Source organism: Martes martes (genome assembly GCF_963455335.1).
Source record: "Martes martes genome assembly, chromosome: 8".
Taxonomy (NCBI): Eukaryota; Metazoa; Chordata; class Mammalia; order Carnivora; family Mustelidae; genus Martes; species Martes martes.
This window is the reverse complement of record NC_137895.1, coordinates 81,223,020-81,246,929: the sequence shown is the minus strand read 5'-3', so window position 1 is coordinate 81,246,929 and position 23,910 is coordinate 81,223,020. Positions and strand designations below refer to the sequence as shown.

At 41.7% G+C, this 23,910-nt stretch overlaps 1 protein-coding gene across 1 annotated transcript in view; it reads right to left on the bottom strand.

Moving 5' to 3' along the window:
- ANO6 (anoctamin 6) overlaps positions 1-23,910 on the bottom strand; it is a 187,635-nt gene that overhangs the window by 4,383 nt on the left and 159,342 nt on the right. Inside the window, exons 14-19 of the mRNA XM_080810038.1 lie at positions 23,071-23,240; positions 22,783-22,880; positions 16,465-16,595; positions 9,476-9,681; positions 5,329-5,531; positions 3,930-4,035 (exon numbers count right to left, since the gene is read on the bottom strand). Coding sequence (XP_080666164.1) covers positions 3,930-4,035; positions 5,329-5,531; positions 9,476-9,681; positions 16,465-16,595; positions 22,783-22,880; positions 23,071-23,240 — 914 coding nt within the window. The remainder of the gene's footprint in view (positions 1-3,929; positions 4,036-5,328; positions 5,532-9,475; positions 9,682-16,464; positions 16,596-22,782; positions 22,881-23,070; positions 23,241-23,910) is intronic.

Here is a 23,910-nt window from a genome sequence, read left to right as displayed (position 1 = left end):
AAAATCAATAAATTGTACATGGTGTTCGCGTGATAAGAGCGTGGAGAAAGCAGTAAAGCAGATTAGGAGTTTATGTCTTACATGGGAGGCCAATTTCAGATGGATTTTGTACAGATCAGACTGGCTATGCCTCACTTTGCCAAGGCTTTGAGGAGGCGAGGGAACTAGCCATGCAGACATCAGGAGGAAAGGCATGCGAGGCAGAGGGAACAGTCAGTACAGAGTCTGTGTGGTGGAAGCCTGCTGGCTGTGCATCAGGGACAGCAGGGGTGGAGGGATGTGAGGGCCAAGAGAGAGGTAACAGAGCATGCCTAGAGTGTGTCAGGCCTTGCACGGCACTGTAAGGACTCTGGCTTTTACTCTGAGTGAGATGTGAAGGCAGCAGAGAGCCTATTTAGGAGCCCATAGCCCTAATTCAGGCGAGAAATGATGGTGGCTCCAACCCAGTTATAGAAGCAGGGTTGGTAATGGTCAGATCTGCAATATACTGTCCAAGGAACGCCAACAGCATTGCATGTGGGGTAAGTGGGGGACTCTTAAGAATTTTGCCCTTAACAACCAGTGAGGTAGCTACAACTGCCATGACTGAGAGAGGGCAGACCCACTATGGGTGGAACATTTAGGGCAGCATGGAGAGGAGAACATTCCAAGTGGATTGAAGAAAATATGGGCATTTGGGGCGGTAGATGTATCTGTTAGCTATCCCAGCAGAAAGGTCAAGTAGACATTGGATTTGTGGGTTGAGTTCAGGAGAGAGGGGTTCTGGAGATACACATAGTGTTGAGTCACTGGCATATACATGGCATTTAAAGCCAACGGACTGCGTGAGATCACCAAGGCTGTGAGGAGAGAGAAAAGAAAGAGAAGGAAGGGACTAAAGAAATTATGGAGGGACAGCCTAGTGAGATAAGAGGAAAAGGGAAAAAAAAAAGTTTTCCTGGGAGCCAACTGAGGAGGAACTTCAAGAAGGAGAGAGTGATCAGCTGTGTCAAAGGCTTCTGATTAGTAAGGTAATGGGAGAGTGGAGAATATTTGAGATGAGAGTGTGTCTGAATGATGGAAATTACAGAGTAAAGGGGCGAAAGCTGATGATGGAGGAAGGAGAGGTTCTTTTATTCCCCCATCTATATTTATAGACATGGACTTTCTGTATTATGCTACCCTTGCATTTCTGGGGTAAACCAATGTGGCCTGATGTCATCTTTAAAAAAATATATTGCTAGATTCAATCGGCACATTTAAAAAAGATCCTTCCATCAGTGCAACAAAGGAGACAGGATTATAATTTTCCTCTTTCTATTCCTGTCTGATTTAAGGATCTAAAAGGAGTTGGAGAGCATTTCTTTTTCTGATCTCTGGAGGTAACTAAAATGATCTGAAAGTATACTTCTAGAAAGTGTGGCATCACTCGCCTACAAAATATGGGCTGGCATTTTCTTTATGGAAAGATTTTTCAGTTACTCAAAATTTTGTCATAATTCTAGGTTTATAGTTCCCTTCTTTAGTGTTTTAGAAGATATTTGACTACTCACTTCTGGCTTCCATGCTGCTGTTAAAGTCTACTCTCATTTCAATTTTATCAGTCATCTGTCCTTTTTCTCTGGTTGCTTTTAAGATCTTATCTTCAACAAGCTGCACTTTTGTTACAATGTCTGTAAGCCTGGATTTTTTTATTCCTCCTGATGTTTGCTGTGCTTTCTGCTCTGTGAACAGATCCCTTTCATTTCTTTGGGAAGAATTTTAGCCATTAATTCTTTAAATATTGTCTCTCCTCTAGTATTTTTTTTTTTTTTAAAGATTTTATTTATTTATTTGACAGAGAGAGATCACAAGTAGGCAGAGAGAGGGAGAGAGGAGCAGGCTCCCTGCTGAGCAGAGAGTCGGATGCGGGACTCGATCCCAGGACCCTGAGATCACGACCTGAGCCGAAGGCAGCGGCTTAACCCACTGAGCCACCCAGGCGCCCTCTCCTCTAGTATTTTTTTTTTCCTTCTGTGGATTTTTAAAAAACTGCTTAATCTCTTTTTCACATTTTCCATTTTCTTCTCTCCCTGTGATGTGCTGGGAGTAATTTTTTTCAGACCTATCTCCCAATTCATTCATTCTTGCTTCAGACTTCTGTTTAATCCATATACTTTGTCATTTCAACAACTATATATTTTTCAAGATAACCTTGTAATTTTTTAGTTTCTTATTGTTTGCTCATTTGTCAATCGCTCATTTTTTGTTTAAACATTTTCATACACAGTTTATGATTCCTAATGTGATAATGCATACTCTTTAAGTTATTGAGGGTCCAAATTATTATTTTCTTCCCTCTGAATCTCACTTGTGGTTTTTCTCATTTCCCCATGTTGTTATTGTTCATCTTTGGAAGCTCATATCTGATTATTTCAATCTGAGAGAAAAATGGGGTCTAAACGGAGGACATTCTTTTCTCCAGGGAATATATGCATTTCCTTCTGCTCTGAGACAAATTTAGCTCTTTGGGGGGCCCCTGGCTGAATCCAAGAGTCTCAACTTTAGCTGGTCCACCTTGGGGCTGACCCGCTGCTTGGCGCACTTGAGACTCTCGAAGGAGGAGCTGGTGACCCCCCTCGTCCTCAGAGGCCCCTGCGCCTCAGGGGGTGCTCACGGCTCGAGCTGAGCCATCACCTTTCTGCCCCTCTTCGTAGATTCTCCTCCCTTCCACTGAGCTCAAAAATGCAAAGGAAATTCTACTTTAAGCTGTGAATGTTTTGTAGTGAAATGGCCCCTTAGAGTATCTAGTCAGCCATGATTTCAGAAGCAGAAGTCGAAACACTTTGGCTATACATATCTGAATATAAACTGATGATTCTTGCTGATGTAGCAGATACTCCAGGAATCCTCCGATGATGGGGAGCTAAATGACAACTTGTTTCCTCTTCTGTTAATGTTGTGTTTTGTTTTTTTAATAAATACCAAACTAGAAAAATGATCAAAGCCACGCAGCCTATCCGGCTTTTTGCTTGCTAACAGATCCTCATTTTGTTCAGAGCAAACCTAACACGTCCCGCCTCAGCCTACTCTGTTGCTTGGAGGAGCCGTGTGCCCTGGAGGCCTCTGGCAAAGCATTTTCTCTCCTGACAAAAAGGAACGAATACGGCAAGCATCCCTTTTCTTTCTCCTTACTGTCTAGACCCTGTACGTGTTCCATCGGGAGTTGCAGCTCTCACCCTGCAGCCACACACACACACACAGAGAGAGCGAGCGAGCGAGCGCCTAGCGAGTCAGAGATCCCATCCCCGTCAGCGAGCTGGTCTTGACTCAGGAGCCGTCACCTACTATGCTATATGAGAAAAATCAACCTTTAAGTGTTACCCTAATTGGGACCACACCCATCAAGCAACTTCTGAGCCTTCACAGTTTGATAGTGGTTATTCCCTCTGTGTCAGAAGGTAAAGTTGCTTAGTTCAATTTCAAATTTATTGCTGCCTCAGTCATTTTAAGAGCTGGTTAATTTTAGGGATATAAAAAGACTATTCTAAGAGGTAGATTATGAAAATGTAATAAAAATACTTAATAGTAATACAAATAAAACTATGACAGCAATAAAGTTCCTCAGGGGCAGAGATCACATCTTAGTCGTCTTCAATAAGCCCCTTCATGGTCTAGAATGCAGCCCAGCGCCCCAAATTTTTAAAAAAGGCATTCAATACTGCAGTGAGAGGCACCGAATCCCCCTAGCACACAAAATGCTTTCACCTTGTCAAGCAGATAACCGATTTCATTTCATTAATGAGAGCATTATGGGTATTTGCCTGTTAAATTTCATTAATAGATGTCCTAAAATAATTGCTAGCAAGAGAAAAGAATGTATTTTAAGTCCAAGTTGGCAATACTTAATGCTAATGAAAGGACTGCAAATATACTGCCGTATAAGCTCTTTCAAAATATACTTCTTTTACCTCCATGACAATGATGAAAGCCAGCTTGGCTGCGATCACGTGCCAGTAGTAGATGTTGTGTTTATACTGCTGTTCATGTCCAGGTGGGTTCCGGAAATCACGATACCTGAAAAGTAAAACAGGGATATCAGGAGGTTCTTTGATTAAGTAGTGAAAGCAAGGACCCCTTTCAAAAGAGGTCATAATTAATGCACTGCTTTTTAAAACTGGACATCCTATAAATTTTTTCCAAGTGTTTAATTTGGCTACAGAATCCTGAAATAATGAGTCCAGTAATACTTCACATAAAATAGGAAGATGATGGTAATGACATACACCATATGTGTAAAAAGAAAAGTATTTAAAAATTTTTTTGTCAGTTTTATTCCTGTTTTCTCAAAAGAGTATAACACTAACGATGTGATGTATTTTCACAAACAGGATTATAAATTTATTTATCTCGTGGTATCAGCAGGCTTCCCTCAGCTATGGGCTACCTCTCCCTCTAGAGAGGAATGCCCAATTGCTTGCTGTAATATAATCAACCTAATTTCCTTTTTAGAGGTCAGCATCTACTGCTGTTAGTCTATTGCTCTCAGGTAGCACATCTCAAATTTTCTGCCTGTAACCTTTTAGACCTGGAAGAGTTTACCTACTCTATAGAATTACGTCAAGTAAGAGTAAGAAGATTTGATATGGGATTCTGAAGAGGCTCTAAAAATATTTATTTGGGGCTTATTTCTGGTTTCTTGGTTGTGCTGCTGAGAATCTGAACCAGAGAAGGGTTTGAGGAGTTGAACTAAATGAGATTTAAAATCCTCCTTTAGGGTTAAGACACTGAATAAAAAAAAAAACAAACTTTAGGACCTGTAGTCCACAAACTTTATCAAGTAGTGATTTACTTGTCTATTGTCCACAGCTGACCTCACCAGCCATCACAATGAATGCAGAGAGGCCTCATGGAATGCTTTCGAGAATGCTGCCAGGTGAGCATGCGGTCTTCACATTTCTCGTCTTTGTATTTCTTGGAGTGAGAGTGCTGTTTTGTTGTCACTCAGCACATCAGCTTGTGCCTGAATAACAGATTAGTCATTACAACTGAATTGACTTGTTTTGGGGAACTCCTTGAGTTTCTTCCTTTCTAAGAAACCAACAAGACTCTCCTCCTGGATCAGTTTCCCTGTGGTCATTTGAAACTCCCATCTTTAAATGATGCTTTATGTTCTGATTGGTAAATTCTGACCCCAATCTGTATTAAGTGTGGCTGAAAAGAAACCTGGGCGGGGGAGGGGGGAGGAATGTCTCCAGCATTCTAAATTTTATTTAGATTTCTAAAATTCTCAATTTTATTTAGGATTACATGACAGTAAAAGTCCTTTAAAAGAGGAAGTGCATTTTTAAACATGTAAGCAGAACTTGCCTGCATGTGGTAGGGATAACAGCCTTAGGGTCTGGATTTCCCTTGCTTTGGTTTTTGAAGTCTGAAACGTTGAAGATGGAGAGAGTACTGTTGATGTATCCTTCCATGGTGTAATGGGTGTGGTTGCCATATGGAGGGACGGAGAAGGACCAGTAATACACCAGGCGGGGGATCATGTCAGATGTGAAAGCAATGATCATGGCCTGTTTGGGGAGGAAAACAAGAAGGGGGTTGTTGATTTAGAGCCTCTATAGCTGTGGTTAACACACCAGAATTATGTGTTCATCGGTTGATTTTTTTTTTTAATGAAATATTCAGAAACTTTAATCCTTTCCTAACTGTCAAATGGATATAGATAGCCAATGTCCTAAAGTATTTGAGCAGCTGCTTTATAGGATAGTTACTTCCTCTTGGTCTTCAGTTCACATAAGGGCTGTCCAGAAGTCCATCTGCAGTCGAAAAGCAAAGGTCTGCAAGTTGCCTCTTAGGTTTCTTAAGTACAGTAAGAATAACTGTAGACCAGGGTATCCTGGATTAACTCAAGTTGCCTGCATATGTTGCATATAAATTAGGTTTTCAAAAATTAGAATATTATACAACTCAACCTTGAAACTCTACTTGATATAATTTTAATCTTTCTTTTATGATTTAGAAGGCCCTTTTGCCTAAGTAATATTAGGGCCAACATTATGAAAATAATGTGGCCTTCCATAATTCCTTTGTAGAGTTTACAATTGATAGAAAACTCATTTTTAAATCACTTGCCTCTTAAAATTAATTCTATTTTTATAAATTATAAATTGCATAAAACAGATTTTCCTTAATCTAATAAGGGTCTTCAAATTCATACTTTTTCCCCCCTAGAGTATCTTGACTTATTCACGTCAACCCACAGTCTGATTTTAAATTGTCAGTATATACTTACATATGTTGCTTCATTAGAGAGCAAAAATTTATTAATTTTAAAATGTAGGTAGCAAGAAACTCTTGGGGTGGCGCCATTCATATGGTCAAGTGCATGCCCGTTTTATTGGACCTCGTGTCTAAGCCTCCAAACTTCAGAAAGACTAACTGAAGAAAGTCTAGTGTGTTCCAAGATTAAAGGAATAAATTAAGATCAGTTTTGAACCTGAGTCTGTGTCTGGCAGCCCTCTATCAGGATAGAAAGGTATTATGAATTACATGAATTTTTCTCTAAAATTCTTTAATTTGGGCTTTCAACTCTCCAATGTATAAAATTGGTTTGAAAGAGGGAGAAAGTAAGGAATATACTTTAACCCAAATTCTATGTGAATAAACAAAGCTAAATGATTCAGTCATTTACTGAGGCAGAAAGACATGTTTTTGGCACAACATGATTTTTAATAGTGTTCATCTGAACATATGGTTTAGATGCAGTGAGACCACAAGTCAACAAACAAGATCTCAGCAGAGCAAGAAAAACAACAAAGGGTGCTTTCCTACTGCAAAATTACTCCCCCTGGTAGAACCAGCTTTGTCATTTCCTCCGACGTACGTGTGTGTGTTTGCCTCTGGGTAGGGTTGGGGGGGGGGGATGTAGGACAAGAATATTTTACTTTTTCCAGATTTCAATAGTTTAACATGTCCTGTTATTTAACTATAGCTTTTTACAGAATCACCTGCAGATGTGCTCCAGGAAGCTACAAAAATTCCAACAAGAGAATTCTCTTGTCTTCTGACAAGACCCTTGTTCCTCCTGAACTGGCCTGCTTTGGGACACACTGCAAAAGTGCAAGTAAATGCAGTGTGCTGCTTTTCCATTTCTGTCAAAATAAATTAAAATCGGTCTTCAATGGCAGATACTGGGGACTGACACAACCTGTCAATTCAGCCTATTATTGCACGAGCAGCTGGAAGATGAATGATTTCATACCAAACTCTTGCTTGATGTCCATTTTCATCCCTGGTGGCTATTCTCTTTCTCCTATAGTTGAAAGTTCTCCTGGTACAGAAAGTTAGCCCTCTCTCTGCCCAGTAGATGATAGAAGCCTACATTAGGTATGGGAGGGAATGATACACATGGGCCATTTCTATAGACACACAAACATGCGGTAGACCAAATCCTAATAATATGGGGAAAAGGATGGTCTGTAGTTCAATGATCTAAAAAGCAGTTTTCCTAGGGTATAATAAAACGATGCCTAGGTTATGAGAAAAGACAACTACTGGATAAGAACCAGTAGCACCAATTAGCAAGCACGCAGGTGCCTGTTTACACCCACCCCCCCACACACACACGGTAGCCTTAGAAACACAGCGAATACCCCATTTGTGCCAATGGAGTGGAGCCCTGCTGGGGATATCAGGAGAAGGTGCCTACGACAATCAAACCAGAGTGCTGGGAATGGGGAGTACAAATTATCTGAAGTTTCCGGTTAGCTGAAGGTCAAACAAAAACACTTTAAGTTTCAAGCTTTGTAGCTTAAATATTCCTAAAGTGCCCAGGTCCACATTCCTACATTGCTTCGTGCTGTACAGCATACTGAATGTTGACAGACTCATTCTTTTATGACTGTAGAACTTGAAAAGCCTCACTGTCCTATTTCTGCACATCAGTCTTCATTTCGTAGCACAGGGGATGTGGAAGGTGGGTTACTTGGGTAAATGGAAAATGATATAACCTAGCAGTTGTCTTTTGTGTGCAATTTGCAACTTTCTTCAGGAAGCAGGGATAGCATACGATTTGGATAACTTGAGGGTTCTTGGCAGGGGGTGACAGCTGGGTTCCAGAAAATTGGCTTGATTGTGTAAAACTGTAACCACAGCTCAGTGACACATTGTAAAATTCTTGTGCCTTTCGTTTAGATACCTGTCAAAGTCTACACAGTCACTGTTGATGGGTGATGAAGAGAATAACAATAGCTACCACTGCATGAGGACCAGGCTCCGTGCATTAACTCCTTGAGGTCCCTGGTTACTCTTTATGATATATAATAGTCTGAAAATATGCAGCAAGGAATTATTCAATTTACAAATGATAAACTGAAGCTCTCCAGTGTTAAGGTCTGGCCCAAGGTCATGCAGCTGGGAAGCTACAGCAGTGAGAGCTGGACTTTGGGTCTGACCTGTGTCCGCAGTGCTGAGCCTGACCAGGAGCCTGACCCACAGGCACTGCTGAATTCTGTTTCTACAAGTGCCCGTGGTCAAGAGGCTGCAGACTCCGGGCAAGTGTGGCTTGACAAAGAAATTAAAACTCGGATATCATCGTGTTGGGATTGTGACCTGAGAGTAAAATGGTTAGTGAAATAAGGGAGGAAATAGCCCCAGTTGTAAGGATATTTCTAGGGAAGGTGGTCATTCCCCTTTTGGGCTGGAATGGAACTTATTCTCCCTGAGAGCTCCTTGGTGGCCTTTAAAAAAAGGGAGAGGGAGGAGGTAGGGGGTACTGATTGTTCAGATTGGTCCAAAGTCTATATAGGTTATGAAGGACTGTGTTCTGTTCCCCCAAGCTGGGACACATCAGGGTATGAGGCTGCTTAGCTAATGACCAGTGAGTGGCAAGCAAAGGCCAAGGCTGGGGTGGAGAAGAGAGATGGGACCCATTCTAAAGCCCCCCTCCCTGAAGAACCTCTGTCCTAGGAGACAAGGAAGGTAACACGTGAATGGAATGCAAACTGCTTATACATGCATCATCATCAAATAGTTAATATTTTCAGTTAATAGTATGGAATATGTGGTAAAATAGGGCAGAAGGATAGTTCTTAATTTAGCACCCTCCCACTACAAATGGACAGATTACTATCTCTGTTTTAAAAGCACTATTGGGAAAAAATAAAATAAAAGCACTATTGGATAATAGAGAGATTTGGTACTTACTCATTACTATTACTGTGTTTCTTTTGAATAAAACCTTTAGCAAATGAACAATAATAGCATAATGGTCACTCTTAGCAACTGTTCCTGTAAGAGGTCTTGATTTATAAGTCATGAATAATAATATAAACAATTAAGAACATTAAAAAATAACAATCACAGTTATAACAACTGTTTTTATATGGAAGTTAGTATTGGCATCTCCCTCCCATTCAAAAAAAAATATAGCAAACATTTGATTCTTTAGGTAGCAATACTAATGCATTTTTGGACTTCTCGAGCTCTTTACCCTGGTAAGCCTAGGTGTACTCACATTGGTCACCACAGCCAGAATTGCTATTCCTTGCATGATGGGCTGCCACGCTCCGATGTCTTGGGCTTTTTCTGGAACCATGCGTCTATACTGGGTAGTCATTTTCCATGCGTCCACTCTTATTTCCAATATATTGTTCACCAGAGCCAACAGGGGGGCCAGTGGAAAAGAGGCCACAAATAAGGTGACGAACCCAAACTGAATAACTGTCAATGGAATGGACACGCATCATGGAGCGGTGGGTGGATGGGAGGACAACACACTCTCCTTTACTCTTATAAAGACAAAGGCAAACAACAAACTGAATCCCAAAGAGAAAAGACATCCATGGTAGTAACGATGTTCAACAGGGAAAGAACCCGAACCAAAGACAAAGGTGAAGCCTCTGGAAAGAAGACTGGTTAGAGCCGGTTTCTTTCATACATATACACTGAGTAGGAGTATTTAAATATTTAAAATCTTTAATCAACTAAAGTTATTTGCTGGCAGTAAAATTGGGACACTCGAAGTATATTATCCATTCTCTGTGGAAATAACAGAATGTTGGAAGAGGATCTTTGATTTAGGGTTTAAAAAAAAAAAAACCAGGAATATTACGGAAACATCTAACAAGTTAAAAAGAAATAAGAAATGGACTTTTGGGAAAACTATGTTTAGAGAATGTTAGAGGAAATATGCTAGAAACAGGAAAATGAGCGAGCTCCCCCGAGTCTGCAAATGCAACGCAGTACATTCAGAGAATTTGTAGTATTATTATAAATCGCAGACGTGCATGTGTTGAAAGTGGCCTAATAAGGCAAAATATCCCTCTTTAGGAATTTTTCTCTTGACATTGTTGCAGTCTGCGTGGTCACAGTAAATAAAAATTCAAGAGATGGCTTAGAAGTTCTTTTCTTCCTTGTCTGTAATTTATATGGCATCGCTATAGACGGACATCAGAGATTTGGGGCAAACTGTACCACGGCGGGGGGGGGGGCGGGTGTGTGGTAAAGTTTAGGAATGAGATGGCCAGAGATCTAAAAGAAACTCTTCAAGTAAACTAGTACAGATATGGAAATAAGGCTGTGAGTAAAGGGAAGATTTACAGCCTCTTTACAGCGACAGCTCAGAAAAGGGCAGGGACCAATCTGGCCAAGAAGGGCAAGACTCTGGAGGGGTGTGTGGCTAGAAGGAACTGGCATGTGCTTCTGGTCTGAGAGGCCAGGGTGTGTTGCAGAAGAAGAAGAGAGAGGGCTGGAAAGATCTGGCAGGTCCACAGGCCAGGCAGGAGCCATCACCTTCAGGAAAGACAGGCAAGGACCAGAGCTGGTGATGTCATAGATGTTGACACCAGTGCTTGGTGCTATGCTGCTGACTGTGTCTATGGACCACCTGCCCCTACATGAACTCATCTGCCCACAGGGGCCAGGCAAGAACAGAAATGCATGGAGTGGGTACAGTCAACTGTGGCATACTGGCAAGTCTGTAGGCTAATGAAAGGGACTACTCACAGTTGCCACATCGGAATGAGGGTCCAATGTTGCCAGATCTCCTCGTTATTCAAGAGAAGCCAGAAATTAGGACTATACTGGTAATTAACCCAGTTAGATAGCCCAAACAGAAAAGATGCCATTTAAAATAACAATAAAAGTTCAGACTATTTAGGAATAAATTAGTGAGAAATGTTAACATTGATATGATAATGGACTTAAAAATTAAAACAAATAATGATAAATGAATGGATGGTCAGATGTTCCATACTCTTAACTGGGCTGACTCAAGTTGGGGGACTCATCGGTTTTTTTCTCCAAAATAGAATTTCAAAACCTAATGCAAATTTAATTAATAATCCCCAAATAGATTTTTTTTTTAAGCTGAAAGGTGATGCTAAAGTTTTTCAAGAAACCTACATAACTACACAGGTAAAATAACGAAGAGGGATGCTTGAACTGACACCATGAGAGACATTCCGAGAAAGGCTAAGATGGGACCAGAGAGAAGCCAATGCACATTATCACACGAAGGCAACTGAAACAGTTCAGAGATAGTGCATTCACAGTACGATTCACAGAATAGAGGCAGATATCCATGAGATTTTACTATACTATAAAAACTGATACTTCAAATCAGTGGATTCAAGTATTAGAGCAATTAGCTACATCACTGGAAAAACTGGTATGGAGTCCTCACTTCTAACATCAAAATAAATTACAAATGGGTTAATTTTAAAATAATGCACCAGAAAAATCAACACGGTATATAACCTGTTTTGATGTTCAAACGAGAACTTTCTAAACTTCTGAAATCAACAACAAAAAAGACCTATGGATTCTGCAAGGCAAAAAACACACACTGTAAAAACCCAAATAATCCTTGACTCAAATTTTTTCAGGACCCTATATTGCTCTCTAGCACTCTGCTTTCTTCTTCACTGTGCAGTCAAGCTTCTCGAAATACCCCCTCAACTATTTCTCCACCACTCCTTCCTTCCTCAGAGCCACACCTCCTGCCTCAGCCCTTGTGGCGCTCCCTCTGCAGCAACAGCCTATTCCTAAGCCAGTGTGCATTTTCAGTCCTTATTCGTTGGATTACTGGGCTGTTTTTGATACGGCCAAATATTTCCCTTCAGTGGAATGCTTTTCCCTCTTGAGTTTTGTTTTACTTAAAGAATCTAAAAAGCCAAGGTGAGGGTTGTGTACATGTGTGTGCGTGCACCCACGTGCATGTGCACACAATTTTTTTTTAAAACAATACCTAGCTAAAGGGTGTGGCTTCTACTTAACCCCACTGTCCAGCAATGAGGCGTGGGCTTCGGCTCTCGCTTCTCTTGAGTATTTTGCATCATGCTCCTTTTATTTGGTGTTCAAATCCCTCTTAAGCAACGTTATCATGCACCCTCTCCGCTTCTATGTTGACACAACCCTCTTCTATGTCTCTTCCAAGTGTTCTGCTATTCTTCTTTCTCCTTGTGGATCTCTTTCCCCATTGACCCTTCACATGACCCCTCTCCCCAGGGCCTCATCATCAATTCTGTGCCTGGCAGGCCTGAATCACTCCCATGGCCTCACCTGCAGCTCCTCTGAGCTCCTAATGGATCCAGCTTCCTAATGTAGACGTTTCTATGGACACATCCTGCAGACCCCCTTACACACAAAATACCCAATGCCTAACCATTTTCTTGAAACCAACTTTTCTCCTTATATTCCACCTGCGTGTTCTATCTCCTGGAAATTATCTCAATAATTCCACTATATTATATGTAATTATATTATATATATATATAATTATACTAGTCATCTCTTTAACACTTATCAAATCTGTCTCCCTGATCTCTACTCCTATGCCTACTGCCTCTACTTAGGTGTGGAGATTACCTAATTGTGTGGGTTACCTGGTGTAGCCTCCCCAAATATCATTTTCATTCTAAATACCTTCCATTCTGCAGCAGAATGAGCTAATCTTTTTCAAAATAAACATTATATAATTCTTTTGCTTACAAATATTCCAAGCATGAGTTCATTAAGGATAAGTTCTAGGGATGCCTGGGTGGCTGAAGTTGGTTAAGCATTTGCTTTTAGCTCAGGTCATGATCCTAGGGTCCTGGGATCAAGCCCTGCATCGGGCTCCTTGCTTAGTGGGGGCCTGCTTCTCCCTCTGCCTGCCACTCCCCCTGCTTGTGTGTTCTCTCTTTGACAAATATTTAAAAAAAAAAAAAAAAAAAAGGAAAAGTTCTACTCCCCTGGCTAAGCAAGCATTATGACATAGCCCTTGCTTCCCTGATAGTCCTACCTATGGATCCTTTGTTCTTACCATACTTTGTTTACTTGCCACTCTTTGAACCGGCCAAGCTGTTTCATGCCCTGGTACTTTTAAATGGGTCTGCCTCTCTGCATGAAAGGTCTAGTCCCTTTCCCATACTTCCAATAGACAACTTGCACCCATCCTTCAAAGTCCAGTTCAAGTATCACCTGTTCTAGGAAGTCTGATCTCGTCCCTTGGCTCTGTGAGGGCAGACACCCTGTCTTACTTGGTATCGCCACCAATTGATACGGTGTTTGGCATGGCAGGTGCTCCATAAATGTTTATTGGATGAATGAATGAATGAATGAATGAGAAAAGAGATAGGAGGCATCATCAGGTGGTGGGCATCAAAGCAGGTGGTGGGCAGAAACAGTAGAGAGAGGGAGTGGGGGAAGACAGGCCTGGGTCCTAGAGAGTGTAGGGGTGCTTAGTGGGGTGAGCACTGGAGAGACAGGAAAAGGGGTGGGTACGAGAAGATGCTGAAGTGCTGACAGTAATCATAGTAAATTAGATGGAGAAAATAATAACTGAAGGTCGTTGTTTCAATGGATCTTTTAAAAAAGTCATTTGGAGATAGAGGACAAGGAGGTCAAGTTAACAAGGGTAGAAGAGGCAGGGCTAGAGAAAAACAGGGTCCACTCTGCCACTTTACTGCATTTAATCTGTGGCACCTGCCCCCGGAAGCCACCACTGAATTCTCAAGAGAGTTTCTACGCTGTGTAGTGCTAGGAGCACAGAATGGTTATCTTACGGCTTCCAGATTGTAGACTGACAGGCTCTTTCGCTGTATCCTGTGTCTGAATTCTCAGAAGGTAGGAACATACACCTGGGGAGGCAATTTTGGTTAACACACCAGGGTTACTTTAATCATCTCCAAGGATGGCGGACAGAAATAGATAAATAAAGTAGAAATTTCACCCCAAAATAAAACCCCGAAGATGTGCCATAAAGAACTTCACTGGGATGCTGGGGGCCATGTTAACACAAACTCAGACTAACAGCTGTATGTGTGTATTGAAATGCCAAGCTCAGGTCACTTAAATATTTTTGAGTACCAGGTCCAGACCGTGGTGCTCCAGCTGAGGCCTGAAAGATGCAAAGGTCTTGGTAGCCACCTTGAGGGGCATCAGTCTAGCCAGGGGGACAGGCACACACAGAGCCAGATGCCATCAAGGCAGGAAGCAAGCGCTGTTAATGCCTAGAGAAAAGAGCAGCAAATCTGTGTGAAAAGTTGAGTGTTACTGCTGAGGCTTGGTAGGAATTCCTCAGGTAGAGAAGAGAAGGGTGTTTCAGGCAGAGGGGAGTTCTAGTCTTCTCCATTGGACAGAGGGGAACAGAGCTGGTGGCGGGGTATAAGGCTCCAGGGTTGTCTGGCAGAAGATGGTTCCCCTCAACAGCTAGGAGGCATAATTAAAAAGGTAGACGGTGCTGTCATTCACAGATATGGGGAAAACCAGAAGGAAGGAGCTGTGGTGATGAGACCAAAGGCACTCTAGATTTATTTTGGAGAAACAGAAATAACTCAAAAGGTACTTGGCAATTCTATCTCCCACAAACTAAAATAACAAAAAGTAGACTTTGCTCTGGTGTTGAATACCAATCAGATGGCCTACTCTCAACAACAGATGAATTTTTCTAATTCATTTGGTATTAGATAGTAGGAAAACAATTTAATAATCTAAAAAAATTTGTCTTTAACAGTTATTATTCCATCCTTTCTTGTAGGGTAGGATGAGGCTGAATTATTTTGTTGGTAATTATTTTAATGAGATTATGAAACTCAAAGTCATGCCAACTTCTCCCCAAAGCACAACCTTTTCCTATAACTTCTTGCAACACTATCTATTTGACTAGTCAACCACAGAAAAATAACTTTTTCCAAGCAATGTTTTTGGTGCTAAAATAACAAATGATATTCTGTCCCAGAATGTTGTTGTTATTAATGCTGATAATAGCTCCAATAAGAAGTATTACAGTTATGACTCATTTTGGAATCAGAGGTAATTGTCTTATAGTCTTTTTGAAAATGAACAGAATAAATAAATAAATACAGCTTCTACATTATGTACTGAAGCTATACCCTTAACTGAACCTGGTCACGAAACATAACAAAAGCCAAAATGAAATTCAAATCAAACTCCAGACTGCAAAGTACTGTTGACTGAAGAAGCTATAAGACAAACCTTTCACTCACTGAAGGAAGCAGATGTGTTCCATGTATAATGTATATTTTTAAAAGCAATTATATATAGAACGTGATTTAATAAAACCATCCTCTATCTGCAGACTTGTAAACAGGAACCACAAAGGGATATCTTTGCAAACACACAAATCCCTGTTTAAAAGCAAGGCCCGTCAACCAAAATGTTGTGCCTCGTTTTCTATTCTCTTAAGCTTAAAAAAAATTGTAATTCAGGGCAGTGGTTAGCTGAAAGTGCAAAGATACAAAACATGTAAATAGTAAGCCATCCAACGGATACAAGTGTGTCATGCATAATAGAAAAGACAGTGCTTCCTTTGGAAATGTTTTGAGATGTGTCCATTTAAAGGCACCCAAGAGCTCAGAATCAAGTCCAGCGGAAGAGAAACAGAGCCTAGGCAAATACTACACAAATGGACAACAGCATTCAAGAAAGAAGGGGCCTGTCCTCAATCTTAATTCCAAACCAGCACAATGTTAGTTCTAAATTCAAGCCAGGGATCAGCCATGAGGCCACTTAAGGAACCACATAGAAAGGATGGGCCAGGAGAAATGGGTACACTGTCAAAAGTAGGTGGGGGGTGTGAAAGGGGGAACCCTGTGATCCTCCCTGCCTGGAGACAGTGTGCTCCTGCAGGCTGTGGGTGCAGCCTTGATTAAATGACTCACTCAGAAGTGTATCGGCCAACAGCTGTGCCTGTGTGGACTCCAGCCCACGCTGAATCACCTCTAGTAATAGCTGTGAGTTCGTTCTCAGATGGCATGGGTAAAGCACACTGAGAATGGTGAGGATGGACCTCAGTGAATGTTCCATCGGACTGCTTAGTAATAAACCTTTAGCTTTGTACAAAGAATATTGACAAAGACACACACAGTCATCTTAGTTTTAAGCCTGACTGTGTAATTTTATCTAGTGGAGAAAAACACGTTTTTTCCCATTTCACTATGCCAGGTAATTATTTGGGATCCAAAACATGTTCTAGTATAATTCATGTCACTAAGCACTTACTCATTTCAAGATATTCATAAAACAATCCCAGTTTGCCCATGAGCTGCAGGTGGTAGTCTTGTTCCCACCGCGGGGTTATTTTTTCTGCTCCGGAAACTGTGCGACATCGTCCAATCAGGTTCTTGACCCAGCTGCCAAAAAGATCGAACTATAAATTAGAATATTATCAATTATTTTGCAGATTTCTCAAGCTAACCACATAACCTCCCCAAGAAATTAATTGCTTCTTTTCATGCTAAATTTCTATTTCTGCTTCCCTACCCACAGATATTTTGAAAAACAGTACTATGTACCAGGCTTTATTAAAATTGTAACTGCTACTGTTTTTTCTCCCAGCTCCTTTTCATTTGGCAGTTTTTAGAAATACTTTTCTCTCATTTGATTAACTTTAGGTTTTTGTTTTGTTTTTTTTTGTTTTCCCCGTTTGGCTGCTATTATCCAAAATGGTCCTTCGAGTATGAAATCACCAGAGAAGAAAATACAGACAGACATGGTACGGGAGCTGATGATCCTGCTGTGGAGAAGAATGAGGGAGGGCAAGGAATGGAGATTGTCTGCATTTGTGGAAGGGGGAGGGGGCAATGGCAGAGAAGGGCTCAGGTGGAGGAGTGACATTTGAATAAAAATGTGAAGGAGGCAAAGGGTACAGTGACTACAGAGCACCAGAGGCAGGAGCAGACCCCTGACTTTCTTTCAACAGACAGCATGGCGCCTGGTGTGGTCCTGGGTTAGTAGGAAACTGCTATGGTAGTTCTGAGCTGTGGGGAGCCCAAGAAACCACCATGAGGATCTGGGCATTTTTTACTCTGGGGGAAGCGGGGAGCCATGAAAGGTTTCTGAGAGAATGGGGATATATTTTCATTTTAGATGAAACAGGTCCAAGACCCTATTTTAAGCTGAATAAATCAAGGACCCGAGAAGTGACAATGCTCCACACTCTGCTCTACTGGTCACCGGCCCCACTGAGTCGTCTGTTGTCTTTTATGTTACCTTCTTTCTTAATGCCTCCAGACAAATGTGTCCTCTCCCCCCCGCTTTTAGGACAATTTTTCCTGAAAAGAAATGGAAGTTGGCCGTGGCACGAAGCGTGCACCTGTAGTCTAAAGAACCGTTGTCCCCTCAAGCAACAGCTGGCTTGTGGTTTCCTCGTGGAGTGCACCGTAAGAGGCACGACAGCAGCAAACGACTTCAAATACAAACATCTGGGCTAAGCTGTGGACGATCCAGCAACATGCTCGCGTGGATTTTCAAATTCAGATACTGAGAAGGCTTCACCCTAAAGACAGCCCTAGTGGTGTTTCACGTGCACGTGTGCGGATGCTGCACAGGCACCCCACACGGAGAGATGAGCTACAAACAGCTTGTCATGCCAGACGTCCCACTGCTGCTGGTCTCTGTGGTAACCCGACCCACCACCCCCTGAGGCGCACGAGGGGGCGACTGCTCTATGACAGAACATGCCCCGGCTTCACAATCTTGCCCCACTTCTTTCTCTTCTGACATTAGGGACACAGCGCGAGGCTTGGGAAGTGGCGGGGACACGGTCTCAGACACCCCTGAATCCGAATCCACACTTCACTGCTCACTACCTGACTTCAGTCATGCTAAAATAAAATGGGATGCTGAAGCTTATCCTGTCCAGGGTTTCTGTCAGGATTAAATGATCCAGAACAAAGTATCTAGCACATTTCCTAATACATCACAACCCCCTCACAGGATTTTCTTTTGACCAATACAGGCTCACTGGCTGAGGCCGATGGTAAACCCAGCCTCAGTGACTTGGAATCTTGGCTTGGGGACACAATGCTGTCTGGATGGGTGGATCCCACTTCAGCACTTAGAATGACCTGGAATGCTTGTTGCTGTGTTCCTTCCTGTGCCCCAACCCAAAGCTCTGTAATCAGTCAAGTCTAAGGCAAGGCCGGGCACCTGCAGCTTTAGGCATGATGGGGGCCTTGGGACACTGGTGGCATCATCTATCACCCTTCAGGACACCCAGACTGGAGACTCCTGGTTTCTATTGTCTTATTTATTTTTGCTCACACTTTCAGTCTCAGACTCTTGATGGATTCCTCTCCACGCTCCAGAAAAGCATTCTTTTATGACTGGGGATCCAAATCCATTCCAATTTGGACTGAGGATGAAACTTCTGTCCTGGCAACCACTTGCATGACCAGCTCATCTACCCACTTCCCTCTGGCACCATACTGCCTTCCCTCACCCACAAGGGGTCATATTAGAAGTCCTTCCGACTAGCTTCCTTTTCTGAGCTACAGACTCTGAGCCTTTTGTTCCGTCTTCCTCAGTTGAACCACTTATCTGTAGCAGGAAATCTTGGGCTGTCATCCATCCATCACTGTCCTTGGTCTTTTGCGTTTTCTAGTGGGTTATGAATCTAGGGCAGAGATCTCAATCTTGACTGCACATAGAATCACCTAGAGAACTTTTTAAAAATACTGATACCAGACACTTCTTCCCCTGGCCAAGGCTGGAAGCTTCCTCCCTCTAGCAGAGGTTACAAAATAGTTTTCTTAGGAATTTTCCATGCATACTAGCAGTAACAGAACAGCATTGTAAAAAGCCACCCTTTCCTAAGTCCTTATTATGCATAAAGCAGGGCTTAAAGCACTTTACACCTCATTTTCTCTTTGTTTCTTCATTATCATATGTAATCCACATGGTACAGATAATCACTATTTCTATTTAAGGTGATTCCACAGTATTCCCACTTACTAATTTTGAATACAAGCACCCTTCGCTATCTGAATCTATTTTACTGTTCCTGAAAGTAAAGGGTCAGTGTGAACAGTGAGTGATAGCTTTATGTAAGGTTCCTTACTCTATGTCTTTGGTTCATCCTCTAGCCAAATCAGATCTTGAGAAGGGATATTTTCTCTTGTAATAGTTCAGTTTCTTTAAGTAGTGCATATCCATTGTGAAAAATACAAAAACATACAATGGATGAAAATTACAGTCATCCATTATCTACACACCAAAGAACAATGCTATTGGTATTTTGGATATTTAACTATAATTATGTTCCTTAACATTTTATCATAAAAATTTCTTCAGAGTGAGTAGCTTCATGCAGCAATTGTATTAGTCTTTTGTCAGACACAGTATAAAATTCCTGGGCATGCCTCAAATACCCCAGTGAGGCTGAGATGGCGAAAGGGCTCTGAGCTTGTTCTCTGGATCCAACAAACAACTGTGTCACTTTGCTGATGTTAAGTATCTGAAGCCTATGGCTCACTCACTCACTCATCTGGGGCTGGGGACTGGCTGCTAAATCCTTAGGTGACTTAGGTGACTTAGGTGCCAGGGGGACCCCAAAGGGACCTGGGTCATAGTGCAAGAGGTGCTTCTTCCTACGCTCCAGGAATCATCACTGAGGACCTCAAATGGGGTGGGGGTGGAAGGCGGCAAGTTTACGGTGACATTCATTTCGTTTCGTTATGCTAAATCCTTAGGTGACTTAGGTGACTTAGGTGCCAGGGGGACCCCAAAGGGACCTGGGTCATAGTGCAAGAGGTGCTTCTTCCTACGCTCCAGGAATCATCACTGAGGACCTCAAATGGGGTGGGGGTGGAAGGCGGCAAGTTTACGGTGACATTCATTTCGTTATGTTCCTTCTGACATACTTAAATGGTGTGAAAATAGCTACTGACCTACACAGTTTTTCTCTCCCCTCCTGCATGTTTTTGGGGATGGGGACAGTTCTGGGTAGCAAGAGTAACTGTGTTCTCTCTCACTTTTGTGGAAACAGAAGGAAAATGGCACCTACCATAAGGAAGAACGATTGGAAGAACCCGAGTCACTTGCTAAAGTGGCTAAAATTTAGCATTTCCAGTTTTCAGGCAAGGGGAAGAGAATTCAAAATGTACCGCCCTTAAGTATTTTAGGCCAGGCATAGAAAGATCCAAACAAAAAGCTGAGCTTACTAAAATTTTGCAACAATGGCCTCACTTGAAGTGCAGGTATAAAGTGGCCATGGACACTATATACATCCTTTATTTTTAAGTATTTCATGTGAACACATTTCATTGCATATGAATTTCTCAGTGCCAGTTTAGGAAATATATATCTCCCCTTCACCCACCCCCCCCAATAGCCACTATTTTTTTTTTTAATCAGAAAATAGCTCTCTGACAACCAATTAGTCATCAAAATTTGGTTTAAATAACCAGCCTACTTCCTTCAGAAAAATGCTTTTTACTCATCTCAGTTAAGCCTTTCCTCCGTTTGATATATTTTCATATCCAGTATTTGTGCATGACCTACTTCTACTCATATGGAAAAACCTGAATATGAACCCAGGGAAGGTAGGGGTTGTTTACTGTGTAGTAAGGCCGCCAAATATTAATTTTACAGCTAAGACCAAAATCCATTTTTCTATGAGAGGGGAGAGAGGTGAGGAGGGAGCCTGGGGGAAAGAGGAGTGTCTCGTTAGAGACAGACCCTGATAGTTTACGTGGAAGGTGGAGGACGAAGCCTGGTGAAGAGACACGGAAGGACACACTGAAACCTGGAGGTTTCTGCTCCACAAAGACGGGGGGAAAAGAGGTTAAATATTCTGCAAAGAGAATGAACAGGGACTTGGTAATGGGGAGGAGAGAGAAGTTAGTGGAGGGAAGAGAAAGAAAGGGAAGTTCTATGTGGTGGGAGGAAGACAGGCAGCAGAGTCTGAAGCTACAAAGAAGGGTAACAGGAAAAAACAAACAGTTATACAGTAGAAAAGACTTTAAAAAGATGGATTTTTTTAATTTTAAAATTAAAGTTGTTTGGGTTTCTGGCTCCTTGTCCCAAATGTCAGTGAAGGCTGCTTGTGTGAGTGATTCTGGAGGACACTGAGGAGAGGGGCCACAGCTGGCGTTAGGGTTGGCATAAGCAGAAAATATAGATGTGGGAGGCAAGACAGAAGAGATCAAAAGTTTTGTGAGAACAGAAACTCAGAGCCAGAAATTACCTTGAAAAGTTAAGTGAAGAGTCAGAAAAATGGCTCCCCAACAGATGTCTACATCCCCCGCCTAGGACAAACGAATATGTTCAGTTACCTGGTACGGGGGAAATAAGGTTGTGAATGAGCTGACAGTAAGACAGATTTTTCTGGATCATCCAGGTGGGCCCAGTGTAATCACCAGGGTCAATCAAAGCAGAAGAGGGAGGGAGGGAAGGAGCTAAGGGGATGTGACTACAGAAGTCAGACACACAGCCACAAGGCTGGCTCTGAGATGAGAAAAGAAGCCATAAGCCAAGGAATGTGGACAATCCTAGAAGCTAGAAAAGGCAAACAAATAGATTCACCTTAGAGGCTTCTGAAAGGGACATGGCTCCTGCCAACACCTTGACTGTAACCCACTGAAACCCGTGTCAGACTTGTGACTTCTGGAACTGTAAGGTATTAAAATCTGTTGTTTTGTGTGTTTTGTTTTTTTTTTTCCATTGTCTTCCCATTACCATTAGGTTGGTGGTAATCTGTTCAGCAGCAATAAAAAAGGAATATACTAAGCCCCCTGAAAATGTGCAGAAATTGAGACAGCACTGGACTCTTCACTTTGATATAAGACAGGGCTTAAGTGAAGATTTAAAAGGACAGTGTGACCTTGGCTAACATCTGTTGCTCTCATTTCTTAGGGAAAGAACAGTAAGCCAAAATATTTGTGGTTATTATTTTAGATGATTATATCTTAAAACATTATGTAATCTTGTGCCTGAGGACCACAAGAGAACTCTGGTTGAAAGCACATGGATTTGGAGTCCTGGGATCTTGGATTTGAATCCCACAGTAGCCTCTTATGGATAACGCAAACATGGGTAAGTCATTTAACTGCTTTAAGCCACAGAATCTTCATTTTTATAAAGGAGATTAAAAATAAGGATTGTCTATAAGATTAAATGAGAGTGATCTATCAAGCACATACTAGGAACTCAACAAATTACTATTGTTGGTTTTTAAAGCATGCTATAAGGGAGAAGAAAGTCATGAAAGTTGGGGAAATACTTAGTTCACAGCCTCAACAAAGGTCATCTCTCCAAGAACTAGGATCAGTTTGCTACCAATAATGAGCTAATAGGCATAAACTGCAGCAGATGGGGATTTAAGTTAAATATGATTTTTTTTCCTTTGTAACATAATTATTAAACACTGGATTCATTTATACCATTGGTTAGACCATCTTGTCTGGAGACCTGTAATAAGTAGTTTACTCCATTTTAGAGGTGGGCACGCAGCTGTGTGAACATACAGGCAAGTGATTTGGATGGGTGGGCTGTTCTCTCCTCAGTCCCAGCCCCGGGATTACACAGCTTCATACTCACGGGAGTAACACCTCTTGTATGTTATTCCAGATTGCTTTGCCTCCCATGATTATCGTCAGCTGTGTCGTCAGTTCAAGGAGACAGCCACCTGGGTCACACTGGAATATGACAAAGAAAATCCCATTTAAATTCTAGATGGGTCAAACATGAAATTGAGTCACTGATTTTATTTTTTGCTTTTGTGAAGAGACTCTCTAGACTATACAATGAAGAAACTCTTCACTGGGCACCCGGGAGGAAACAGGAAGCAGCTTAAATTGTCAAGAGAATCCAGTTCTTAGTTCGTACCTCTTCGTTTCTGTATTTTCCCAGCCAATAGACTGGGTCTCCTGGATAACCCACAAATTTGCCCTTAAAGAACGCGATGTAGAAGCATGAAGAATAGTAGTTGACAAACTGGAATAAGAACATCTTCATGGTCAGGCTGTTCTCATAATCTGTCTGCGTCCTTGGGAGTTCTGTAGTCAAATAAAGGTAAGATTTTAAAATTGTGAACAGCTTTGAGACCCTAACCAAAGACACGGATACATGAGTTAACATGTTTTTTTAAAAAATACAATTCACACTGTTTCCGTTTAAGCTGTTCTGAATTCCTTAATATAGCTACTGTGTTAATTCCAAGTTTACACATCGTTGTAAGAGTCCTCCCTCCCTCTTTTGCCGAGAATACAATATCCCATACGGCAAAAATATTCAAGGATTGCTTAATTTTTATGAGCCCAGTATTATCAAATGGACAAGGCCGTGCTCTCTCAGGTCTAAGTGGACAAAAAAAATTTTTTTGAACAACCCTGCTATAAATGATACTCTCTTGTCTTCCTGAATTGCGATAAGGTAGGGCTGTTGAAACAAACAAGGGGGAACTTGTTACAAGCAGTTGGAGAAGACAAAACAGGTCATTCTTCTAGTTTAGAATTTAAATCAGTCTGATCATTTTCAGAAGATGACCGCTGAGCAGACCATTCGGAAAATGACCCAGGCATATGCAGCATGTGGGGAGCGCTTAACTCTGACCACCAAGCAGCTGCCTGGGATACAAGCCAGGGAGAGAGAAACATTTATTACAAAAGCCGGAGCTGATGAGAACAGAGCTATATTAATATGAACAGCATGGGGGGAAGCCACGCA